A 12,926-nucleotide genomic window follows, 5' to 3' on the forward strand; every position below is an offset into this window, starting at 1 on the left:
GCGTGAGTAATGTGTGTTTCGCCTGGAGAGAAAAAAAATACATATTTTCCTATTTCCTTATCTGAGTTTCTCTCTCGGCTCTCTGCGTCCGCGATGTTGGAGATACATAATCACAATCAGTGTGTGTGTGTGTGTGTGTGTGTGTGTGTGTGTGTGTGTGTGTGTGTGTGTGTGTGTGTGTGTGTGTGTGTGTGTGTGTGTGTGTGTGTGTGTGTGTGTGTGTGTGTGTGTGTGTGTGTGTGTGTGTGTGTGTGTGTGTGTGTGTGTGTGTGTGTGTGTGTGTGTGTGTGTGTGTGTGTGTGTGTGTGTGTGCAGCCTGTCTCATTGTTTCAGCCAGAATAATTATAGTCCAGCATGTCAATCATTCCACAGACGCGACCCCGTGACCTTGCCACCCGGCTGCTGCTGAGCACCAGACTAACCCTGGGCCAGTCTCCAGGTCCAGAGCCCAGTAGGAGCATTCAATTAATCTCACGGTTAGTTATTAATACGACTCCAGCTTTAACCGCTTAAAGCAGCTCGGCTGGATAAAGAAAGAAAGGAAGAGCTTGGATAACAACACACACAGAGGGCAGAGTGACATCACACCTCTATATCTTATTGAAGAGTCATCATGCTCTATATTATGCTACTGGATGTTGAGTTAAACACTTTTTAAGGGGGATAATCAGGCTTATTTGGGTTTCTGCAAGAAATTGTTTTCTTGCTTAAATGTTCAAAAAACACATTATTTTTCCGTCTGACACGACCTTCTTTAGGGTCTCTTAGTCCTGATGAAGCCGAGTCCTTTTGCTGTGGGTGGAAATATTTAGATGAGGGGGGCGGGATATTCTAATGAGCTAGCAGCATGTTACTAAGGAAGGGGAGAAAAAGCTGAATGGCTTGTGGAATCACATATTTTCTGATATAGAGAGCCCATGAAAACAGCAAAGGTTGTCTTATTTCACATCATGTGGGTTGGTTTGGCATTTAGACACCCGAATGTAAATGGAGAAGCACTGAAACAGCGGGTTTTTCATGACACGCCCCTTTAAAGGATGACCGAATCCATATCCTGAGGCCAGAGATCAGTCTGCGTCAGGAACAACCATGTTTATACAGTACAGTTCATATTAGCATGCCTATAATATAGTCTGCATGATGAATTATTTAATAGTCCTGTTTGATTTGCCACTTAAATCCAAATCATACGCCGTCATCATGCCAGTCGTCAGGATGGTCTGTGATGACGTGTGCTCTGATCGTCAGAATATTTAATAAGGGTCGAACACGATGAAAGAAACATGAATTTAAAGAAATAGTCTTTTATCTTTGCAGTGGTAAACAAGAAAACCTTGACATTTTGACCCTAACCGCCCCCAAACAAGGCTTCGCCTCAGAATGAAGTAAGTCGTAGATCATCTCTGCGTCGCGTCTCGGTTTGCATCGTATGAAAGACGTTACAAACTTCACTCTGTTGTCGGAAGACGGCAAAAGATCTGACGGCCTCTTTCAGCAGCTGCCTGGGATTCAGCAGAGCTCTGAGGCAACAAAGCGCAGCCTCGCCGCCACGTTACAAATAGACTCCTTTAACCTCGACTCTGCGTCGGCAGTCTGTCGTCTGTTTGCTCAGACTTATAGATTCTCCCCAAGCTGGAATCTCTTTTAATGGACCGTCTGCAGAAGAAAGACCGAATAATTAGGTTAAATGATCTTACTGCAACTCACCACAAACCACTGTGTGTGTGTGTGTGTGTGTGTGTGTGTGTGTGTGTGTGTGTGTGTGTGTGTGTGTGTGTGTGTGTGTGTGTGTGTGTGTGTGTGTGTGTGTGTGTGTGTGTGTGTGTGTGTGTGTGTGTGTGTGTGTGACTAAGTGATCAGATCAGCGATGTTGTTCTGTGATTCGTTTTGCTCCCGAGCAGCGTTTGGTGAAGATGCCCTCTGCTCCAGGTTTGTGAACAGGCTGCGTGCACAGACGGGCTGCCAGTTCTAGCAACTGACTTGTTGTGTGAGACGGCGTGTGAAGTGATATGCTGCGACCAGAGTCCTGGTCAGGCTGGTGATACACTCCACACAGAGGAGGGGGGGGGGGGGGGGGGGTCTGTCTTCACTTTGCCCTCTCTCTCCTCCACACTTCCCACCTCAATCCTCCTGATGTCTAATCACCTCGTTGCCTCTGACCTCGCCGGTGTGACGGGTAAAGGCTGCAGGCAGAGACTCTATTTTATAATATGCACAAGAGACATGACCTTCCTTAAAGGTTGAGCAGGTGATTCTATTCAGAAACACTTTGTTATATTACTTGAAATCCTCGTAACATACCGATAGCAATGAAGACATTAAATGCTCTGACATAAAAAAATATTTAAATGTCATCTGTGGCCGTGGCAGGACTGTAAACACCTCGTCCAATAGAAAAAGTTGGTCCAGAGAAAATGATTGGACGTCCTGCCTGTCTGTTGTAATGGGAATTTTGGATGTTTGTACTTTATAATCAGAATATTTGTCAGGCTGACTGGATCCGCATCTCCTCATCTGACTGTTATGCTATGACGAAAATGAATGCCTGTTTGTAGATGATATGAACATGAGTGCCACATTGACATAAGATAATTTCAGGACTATGACGCCTGTGTTCTGTAAATCTTGACCTTGCCTGTACATCTTGTCTTTGTAAGATAGGACATGATCCGTCCTTTGGTTCCTCCTCCTTAAAAGGGAGATTGTTGTTGGACTCAGGGTCGTTCCTGTTGATTCTGAACCTTTGCATCAGAAGGCAGGGGTGAACAGTACTTTCTTCTGCAGATGAGAATACTTAGTGGAATAAACCTCGGAGAAAAAGCTGATCCTGGTTGTTGATCTTTATTGGGCAGATTCATTTTTCCACAACACTGTCAATGCCTACTTCCTGATTGCACTCTGCCGATCTCGAGCACTCGTTGGGCGTTCTGGCTTCGAGGCTTTGAACAGAGGTCTGAACGAAGGGGGCGGGGCTTTGAACAGAGGTCGGAACGAAGGGGGCGGGGCTTTGAACAGAGGTCTGAACGAAGGGGGCGGGGCTTTGAACAGAGGTCGGAACGAAGGGGGTGGGGCTTTGAACAGAGGTCTGAACGAAGGGGGCGGGGCTTTGAACAGAGGTCTGAACGAAGGGGGCGGGGCTTTGAACAGAGGTCGGAACGAAGGGGGCGGGGCTTTGAACAGAGGTCGGAAAGAAGGGGGTGGGGCTTTGTCGGTTCGGAGATGCGTTCAAAGTCAAAGCCTTTAAGTACAAAACGCATTAACATCTGAATCCAGCGCCAGTTTGACTTGATGACCAACATTTTTGAAACTGAAGCGTTTTATCCCGCTACAGTTCCCGGACTCCCAGGTGAGCTTCTCTGAAAGTACAGAGAATATTTTCAAGTGAAGCTTGCAGTGGATTTTACCTCCTGAGGAAGCTCGGTGACCTCGGTGTGAGATGATTTTTTTAGAACTAGTGCACAAAACTGTTGTTGAGAGTGTTTTTGCTTCCCACCTTCCTGCCTGGTCGATCGCCTCGACCTCAGATCTCAGAATAAACTCTCTAGGAATTGTTTCGATGGCAGGCAGAGTTTTTGAGAAGTCTTTGACTCAACTCAGACGTTACAGGAAAAGGTGAAGCGGAGGAAGAAGAAGAGGAGTATTTTGGCAGATAGCTCCATGACATGAACTAGCTAAATGTGTAATACGTCCTGGCTTTGTGTTTGGTGAACTGAATTTCCACCCTGTTTGCAGATAAAAATGTATTATTAAGTATGTGTTGTTCTGTTCTGTCCGTCTACACCAAAGAGCAGCCAACAGGCCTGAAAGTCGGCCCGGCTAAATGATTAGCTTTTAGCCACAAGTGCCTTAATATGACCAGATATTACCAATATTATAGGCCAGCCCTTTAATTCAGCACCTCCTGTCCGTGGACAGCGCCCTCTTCATCATTGACCTCTTGACATTTGAATGCCGGGCAGGTTTTTGCTAATTATTTTAGCATGTCCAGTTATTTACATGGTATTTCATCTCAGTTGCATTTAAATGTATTAAAAACAACTTTTAAAACAATATTTTGATGCTTTTATCTAATGAAATATTATGCTCAAATCCACATTTGCTGTTTAGCCAGCTCGTGCATTAGGAGGATTGTTTCAGGACTCCTGAGATCCAAACATTTCTAATCATTCATAATTGTGTTATAAAGTATTGTGAAGACTTAACGTAGGCCTTCAAGTATTTTCAGACATTATTAATTAAAAGAATCGAAAGAACGGTTCTACTGTTTTATTTTCAAGATAGAATTTAAAAAAAAAACAGAATAAAATCTGTACAGGATTACTTCTGCCTGCAGGTGAGCTGAACACAAAGGACAAGAAGTTTTGTATTACAGCTCGGTAAATAAATACTTGAAGGGCGGCGGAGTAATTGTGTTACAGACATTTCATGTGCTCTTATTGCTCGAATGAGAAACTGAGCTCAAGGTTGCCATAACCTCTCTCCTCCCTCTAACCCCCCACCCCTCCCATTCTCTCTGACTCACAGGAAACAAGATGGAAGGATTCCTCGTATCTCTGATGAAGTAGAGTCCTCGCGAGCACACTGCCACCTTCCGTTTCCTCTTCCCTCTCTCTCAAAGGTAACACAAGTCTTCGATTACGGTTATGCATTCGGCTCAGTTGCTGCAATCAGATTCCATGTTGGTACCCGAGAATCTGATCCGGTAGATGTGGGGAAAATAAAAGCTTGACTGGAATTCAGGTCTATTTGCTGGATGAACCAGGATTTTGATCTCTTTAATGTGATGACGTTCCATTAGTTTTCATCAGGTAGCGAGCAATGATTGGCATTGTTAAGAATCGGGAAACAATAGTCTGTTTTGGTATTTTCTTTGGAATTTGTTTACCATCAGATAAAACATAGAATATAGAATAAACCTAAACACTTTAAAGGGAAAGGCCAGATGAGTGATCACATGAGCGAGCATCAGTGCGGGGATAATGTTACCATTCATGCCTAACTTGAATGCATCTGTTCATTTTAATTCCCTACTGGTTTCTCACACACACACACACACACACACACACACACACACACACACACACACACACACACACACACTGGTTGCTGTTGGCAGGTTGCTATGATGCCTCACAGGAGAGTCTGTGCCCTCATGTCACAGGACTGATATAGATGTGCAGCAGTTGTTCCTCTCCGATGCCATAGGAACCTCATCGGTACTATTCTGGTCTGACATGCAGTGGAAACACAGCAAAGGATTATTAATACAGTTATATGTATATGGAGTTGTGGCTGTATTTGTGTTCTCCAAGTCTTCTCATTTACATATTGTTGTTAGATGGTAATGTTGAAAGTGCCAGATAGATGTACTTGTAGTGACGGCTGAACATATGAGGATGTCGGGTCGTTAAAGCCAGAAGCTTAAACAAGACTGCAGCACTTTCTAGCTTTATTGCAGCCGGTGGTTGTGGTTTAAAGGAGAATCACACCTGTTTTTAACGGATATTGATTGTACTTTCCCGAGGCCACTGAGGTAACTCGGAATTCTTTCCCTTTCAAGTCTTTCGAGTCTTTCTGAAGGCTGATGTGTTTTTGTTTAGATAAGATGAAGTGAAGAATAAGGGTTGGGGTTAAAACAAGTTTCAGGGATTAAGGAGTTTTATTGATGTATAAAACATTTCAATAAAGACGTTTTCCAGTTGTTTAAAAAAAAAGGCAGTAGCTAAGTGGCTAACTCTCCTCAACCGATGTTGTCATGCCAACGAGTCCACCTTAAGGCCTTGTTGGGTAAACTGGCCCTCATGTGACTGTCTTGTAGTTCGTGAAAAGCCTATTGCTAGCTTTCTACTTCTGCCGATTGCATCCCGCTTCAAATCTCATGAAAGTGTTGTTCAATTTTCTACAATAATCCAAAATGTAGAGGGAACAGGTGAGACAAAGAATGAATGTCTCTTCATTGACACACAGCATCAACCTGCTCACCTTTAAGTCCCTGATAAGGCTGTTGGTGATAATAGTGCGTTAATCAAAGAGCAGCAGATGATCGAGGAAGGTCTTTGGACCGAACTGATTGTTTGGAGACGGATGGAGATCCGCTTCGGCTAACAGGAAACTGCAGCAGCACCAACCAGCTGGTCCTAGGAAGGTGTCCGTCCGCTTGAACGCCTCTTTGCGTCCTCCAGGCCCCAGTAGGCCACAGCAAGGTCAGACCGGTCTCCGGAGCCCAACCTGATGAATGGACCCCCATGGATTTTCTCTGGCTGCAATGATAGGCCTCCGTGCCCATTGATTGTCTGTCTTTGAAGTTCAGTTTTTCCATTTTACTGCGTTGCCTTTGAGGATGCGGCTGAACCGGAGAGCTCGGAGGGCCGGGAGTCGGCAGGCATCACGGTTAATGCTTTGGATGCAAATCATTTACGATTCTGTCTGTGGAAATTCAAATGCGGGCTCCGGTTGTGAGGACTTAATGGAAGTACTGGAGACGGTGATTTTTAGTAGGAAAGTCTGGACTGTGTGGTTCGTGGATTTATTGCCCTTCGAAGGCTTTAAAGATATGAAGTCTGAAAGTCTAGCAAAGGACACTTCCGAGTCAAACATGATCACTTGTTTACTGCTGATATTGTTCTTCTACTGTACATATTGTTCCATTAGATCGTTGTCTCCAGAATCAAGCTGGACTTTACAACAGCGGCTCCACTTTTCTAACAGCCTGAGCGGAAATGTCTTCTCAATCAGTACGCTTTACGACGTCAGGGCTCATGCTGTGAATTTGCATAGTAATTGATATCTCCCTCGCAACTTGCCATCATGCAACAATTATACATGAAAGTATGTACCGGTAATTAGTATTCAGCTTTCCTCCCTTAATGTCCTCAAATCCCAGTCTGGCATTCAGCTACCCGAGTGAATACATCACCGGTAGTGTTACCTCGTTTACGGACTGTGACCACAGGTCCAATCCGATTCTGATGCCTGGATTTGGACGTCTGACGATACGATCTTGCTATTGTTATAGAGATACATATATGACAAACGATTATTAAATAGATTATGGATGCCTGCTAGAACTAGCTTACATTTTGAGCGGTTTATTGAGGGCTCCGTGATTGATTCCTGTATCGTTTATCCCGTTTATCTCCTGTTCTGGGCCTCAGAGCAGCTGTAGCCTCAATGCTAACGATGCTAGCATATTTAATTATCATCTTTGCAGCTGGCAGGACATTCTCCACAGCTATTACAGATTTTTTCTGAATCGTACGTAGATCGGTAACCTCAGTCAGCTATCCGATACCAGATTTACGAGGTGTTTGGATCCCGTATACGGTGGCGGATCAGGCCAGTCCACCTTGGCACGTGGTCTGGGCTTATCGGAAGTGTAATCACGACCTATGACGCTCTACTACGCTACTAGTTATGTCGGGAATAAAGCAGGAAGTCGAGTTATGTAAAGATCAATAAAGTCTGCACAGGGAGAAGGTCGGGCTGGATGGTTGGGTCCAACACAGGACTTTCACCCAGCAGACCGGTGTTTCCTCAAACCTAACAAAGTAGATTTGTTGCCTAAACCAAGTTGTTTCCCGTGAAAACGGAAGTTTATTTTGAAAGACAGTGTCAGTAATGGCCACTAGAGGGCCACCTAGAACAACTTCCCGTTTGAAGCCGCCGCTGACCAAATGTCCTGAGTGTCAGTCATCTGAAAGTTACCTCTGCACACATAAAAGCTGTATTTTGTCTCACTTTAAATCAAACCGAGGAACCTCTCCATCGTTTGTGTTGGCGACTTGACCTCCACTCCCCTCCAGGGAAATCAGTGCAGACGGCGAGCTGATCTTCTATTGCAGAATGAAAAGCACTTATGGGCAGAATTTGTCCCCTTGAAAGCTTTCAGCAGTGCTTTTTTTTAAGTAGGTCAGTGTTTGTTGATATCTGATGATGGGAGTGCAGAAAGCTGCAGAGAGAATGACAGCTCCCCTCTATCGTTCCCGCAGTGCTTCCTTTTTTATCTCTCCTCTTGTCTTCCCCTATTTCTCGTGCTTTCACAGTGCTTAACTATGCACACATGATCGCGGAGGTGCTGAGGTTGGAGTCTGCACATGCAGGGAGCCGGGGCTGCTCGCCTGTCTCACATACCTCCCCTGTCTCACATATCTCCCCCGGTGGAGGCGATAACACGTGAAGGCTTTCGTATTGTTGCTTTCCCATCAAGGACGCAATGCGTTTTTTTCATGAGTCCCCCAGAGTGCACTGCTCCTTTATTAACTTTCCTCAATTTATTCCGATGGCCACTTTTACATCATTCAGCGTCGGTTGTAGGAAAAATAAAAAAAGAAGGCTGGGAAATGTGAGTGCTGGCAGAGAAATATTTAAACGGCTGCTAATCAGCCGAGCGCGGCAGGTGTCGTTAACCTACTTCTCAACACGTTGCAAAACAATAATGATAATGCTGCTGCCTGTCTTGGCCAGGACACTCTTGTAAAAGAGATTTTTAATCCTTATCCTGGTTAAATAAAGGTTAAATAAAAAAATAAAAAAACACAATCGTGGCATGGACTGTAAAGATGAGTGGAAGTGTGTTTTTGTCCTTGGAGGTGAAATGAAAAAGAAAGAAGACTCTGACCTGTTTTCATTTCTGTGTCTGACGGTTTCTGTGTAGGAGGCTTGAGAAATACAAGATAAAAAGAAAGAGGAAGAGAATAGTCTCATATTGTTATTCAACAAGAAAAGAGAAGTGTGCAGTGTGTGTGTGTGTGTGTGTGTGTGTGTGCATTAGAAAGAGATAGTTGTGCAGAGTAATGAGGGAGGGGAGAAACGATTCCTCCCTTCCTCCTGCTTTCTACAGAATAGCTTCTCAGGGAGGGAGGGGGCAAAAAAAAGGGAAGGAAGGGGAATGATATTCTCACACTCCTGCACATGCATTTACACCACACACACACACACATACACACACTTGAAGTATGGTTTCGGATTGACAGCCATCAAGTTTTCTCTCTCCTAGTTTGCCAACAGTGAGTGCAAAGCGCCGTCGTCAATCTCGCCGCTCTCCCTTTCGTGGCCGACGGCGACATCGACCCCCCCGCTCTCTTGTCAGCTCGCCGGCGTCTCCTCCGTATACTTGTGGAATAATGACGGCTGATCTCGGCGCAGCTGAGGAGGACGCCTTACTGGACGGACTGCTGCACAGTCCCCCCAGTAAGCCTTTCCCCAAGAGACGATGCTTCAGCGACGTGAGTAACTTGGCAGTGAGGGATTTCCTTTCGCTCTACTTGGCCTTGTTTAATTCTGAAGGTGGCTTAGAGATGGAAATACATGCGCACATTCATACAGATTTTGTTTGTTTTTTTGTTATTCCTGATGATAACATGCAAAAATGCAATAAGCAAATTCTGTACGTATCTGCTGAGACGTACTGCAGATTATGTCTACATAAGCATGAGAGCGTCAGTCTCCTGGGAGACTTCGGCACTGATGTGGTTGCTGTACGCTTCACTGACGATCTGCTCGGCATAAGACGATGTTTGTTGATGTTTGTTTTTGCAGTCGGGAGCAGCAGCAACTCCCCGAATATCATATGTTTGTCTTCACATAGCAAACAACAACAGACCCGCGGCTGCACCTTTTCAGCTCCGCTAGGTCAGGTGTGTTGACTGAGCTTTTTATGGGTACATTCTAGTCTGGTTTTAGTAGATATGCATGCACGCCCTGGTTCTATGAGTGTGTGTGTGTGTGTGTGTGTGTGTGTGTGTGTGTGTGTGTTTTCACGTCCCACGGCGCCCTCAGTAAATTTTAAGCTGTCATGTGGAAACATCAGCTTGGCACTCCAGTCCACTTGTGTTACATGGTGAACGGAGGGGGCTCGCCCTGCAACACAGTGCTGGGATCCTCTTCAATCGCAGGTCGGAGCGCCGCAAAATCCATAACGTGGCCTCATTATTGTTTGTTGTTTATTAAAAGGATCCCCCTTTAGCTGATGCTAATCTTCCCGGGGGTCCTCGCCTTACTCCCAAGAAACATTACAGGACAAACAACAAAACAGAACAGATAAAAATACTAGACCAGCAAGTTTTAGCTGAGAACTATTTCATAGGAGCGTGTCTATTAACAATAACATATATATATTTATAAAAATGATTATAAAGTTCTAATTGGACAAACACAATAGTTTTAAAGTTGCTAATTTAACAAACACGATAGTTTTAAAGTTGCTAATTTAACAAACACAATAGTTATAAAGTTCTAATTGAACAAACAATAGTTATAAAGTTCTTATTATTGAACAAACACAATAGTTATAAAGTTCTAATTGAACAAACACAACCGTTATAAAGTTGTTATTATTGAACAAACAATAGTTAAAAGTTGTTATTATTGAACAAACAATAGTTATAAAGTCGTTATTATTGAACAAACACTACCCCATGCTACATGGCCGAGGTGTTTGTGATGTATCGGTGCATCTGGATACAATAACATCACAGCTGACTTGAAACCAAACATCCAGAACCATCCGTGGATTTGTTTTACCCCATGTCTGTTATCTGATCAGTTGGATAACGTCTCGTACCGAACATTAACCCCTCTGCCTTCTGGGTAATTTGGCGTTGCCGTGCAGTCAGATGTGCTGTTGGCCGTAGCAACAGAGCGGAGCGCCGTGGAGGTTCCCCCCAGAAGAGTTACTTGTTTACAGTTTGTCTTAAAGCGTGGAGGAAGGATTCTGCCGGAGTTGAATGGAGCCTCAGTGAGACTGCTGAGTGGGGGTCGGGAAGAGTTACGGAGCGCCTAAATGAGGAAGGGGGTGTCGGCGGTTCAATACCAGAGGTCTTGTGTCCTGAGACTGCACAGACAGATCTTCTTTTTTTTTCACCGTTCTGGATCTGTGTCTCTCCTCCCCAGAGCTCGGACTTGTTTGCCATGATCGAGAGGATGCAGGTACTGTAAGTGTTCCCCGGGCTCCGCCTCGTGTACTCGCCGCCTGAAACCCCCGTCCGCTCTTCCTCCCCGAGCATTAATCAAAGCTCCGAATTCCACTCTCGCTCCGGACATAAAACTTCCATTTACTTCTATTTTGAGGCTTTTTTTTCTCGCCTTTCCTGCTATTTCTGTCTCCCGGATCACAACCCTTCTACTGCAACGCTTTCATGTGCGTCTCCATGTATCTTCTCTTTGCCAGTAATGTCGTTGTCTCGCAGCCCGAGGCTGCCTTTACAGACCTGCTGCTTCTGAATGTGCTGAGTCCTATGTGTTGAGATGTTGTTGTGGATTTGTAGGAATGTAGTTTGTTTTGTATCCTGTGAAGTTGCACGAACCAGAAGAGCAGTCGGTTTGAAATAAGCAAAGTGGGAAAGATCAACAAAGTTTACACCTTTTTATCTGAATCATCATATAATTGTCTTTTATGAAGATGACAATAACTTTGCATTGCTGTGTCACATGATTCTCAAACACCATTCTGTATCTGAATAAGATGAGATAAGATAATCCTTTATTAGTCCCACAGTGGGGCAATTTGCAGGGTTACAGCAGCAAAGAGGATAACAGAGCAGGGCAGAATACAAAATAACTATTTTTAAATAGTTTTGTGTGGAAGAGAATATTGCTGAAACAGTCACAAAAAGAGACATTATTGAGGTTTAGGATATATAAAACGCCGCAGAGGCTCAAACAACAACAACAACATCTCTCTTAAGTTGAAGTTATGTATTACTAATGCCTTTAATTGTAATGTGTGAAGTGTTTCTCAGCTTCTCGGGGCAATTCGGAGTTGCAGACAACAGAAGGGTTTTATTATTGCCGACAAGCGACGGGAACGAGGGGAACGGAAAAGGGAAAAACAGAAGCGGAGGAGCATTCTTCAAAGAATTCAACTAATGAAAGCTTTTTTTCCATTTGATTCATCTTCCTGAAAAAAAATTACATCAAATTTGATACGATTCAAATCTTTCTGCAGGGTATCCGTCACAAAGAGGCCACTGATGGGGAATGCTTTGTTCCTCATCTCTCTCTCTCTCTCTCTCTCTCTCTCTCTCTCTCTCTGAGCTTTGGGGAACTGTCAGAAGTTATCATGAGTCAGCACATTAAGGAGAGATACATGCAGAGTCCTGTTTTTTGGCCCTTAAGTGGAATTGTGCTTAATGATAACTGTGCCATGGCCTGATGGAAACATATTGTCATGGACCTCTGCTCGTCTTCTCTCCAAGATGTCACTCCTCTTTCCTGCTGCACAATCAGAAATGTTCCTCGTTGGTGTCTGTGAAGCCGTTTTTGTAGATATTCCACCTGTTTCCTATCGTTTCTCTCTCTCTCGTTGCAGGGTTACAGAATGGATGAGCAGCGATGCCCCCTCCCTCCCCCCCTCAAAGTGAGTAAATCCTCACATCTGTCACCGTCTGGTAAAGGATCCGTAATGGCGGCGTCATAAACCTTGGTCGTTATCAGCTGTCAGACAGGCTTTAGGGCTGAGTTTGGGACTCTGCAGGATCCAAAGCTGTACTATTACCTCGACGGGCTTACGCCGTCGACTGAAGACCGGGGGATCCTCTCAGTGGGGGGGTCTGAGATCAAGTCACAAAGGGTAGATGGTAATCGTGTGAAGTCAGAACATGAAACGTATCGATGTGGACTGACAGTCGAGGAACTTGGTGAGGTGGTTTGGCTACCCTCTTATGGTTCTGGGAGCTTAAAGAAAAGAGTTATATAAAGACTCCTACGCTCTTAGACATAAAGGCTCTAACAACTAGAACCATACAGGGTCCTTCAGCTTGTCAACCCCTCTGATGGTTTAACCTAGAAGGTGGGAATGGTCAGTCACCTCACAATTCGTTTACCATTTGAGGGTCTCGATGCATCTCTTTTTGGGGTTTTTCCTTCAAATCTTTAAAACAAATTCCTATTTGAATGATACAGTTGATGTGCTACATTACTTATAGAAC

At 44.4% G+C, this 12,926-nt stretch overlaps 1 protein-coding gene across 10 annotated transcripts in view; it reads left to right on the forward strand.

Annotated features, from left to right (window-relative positions):
* The window catches only part of rap1gapb (RAP1 GTPase activating protein b), a 55,267-nt gene that overhangs the window by 22,810 nt on the left and 19,531 nt on the right, over positions 1-12,926 (forward strand). For 6 of the 10 annotated variants that reach the window (XM_084033495.1, XM_084033497.1, XM_084033488.1 and 3 more), the window contains 3 exons: positions 4,525-4,618; positions 10,891-10,926; positions 12,308-12,355. In XM_084033495.1, the coding sequence (XP_083889621.1) occupies positions 4,525-4,618; positions 10,891-10,926; positions 12,308-12,355 (178 nt within the window). Of the gene's footprint in view, positions 1-4,524; positions 4,619-8,943; positions 9,225-10,890; positions 10,927-12,307; positions 12,356-12,926 lie in introns of those variants that run through there. The other 4 variants (XM_084033492.1, XM_084033489.1, XM_084033493.1 and 1 more) reach the window with 3 other exon arrangements.

The sequence above is a fragment of the Eutrigla gurnardus genome, assembly GCF_963514095.1.
Source record: "Eutrigla gurnardus genome assembly, chromosome: 2".
In the NCBI taxonomy this organism is placed as follows: domain Eukaryota; kingdom Metazoa; phylum Chordata; class Actinopteri; order Perciformes; family Triglidae; genus Eutrigla; species Eutrigla gurnardus.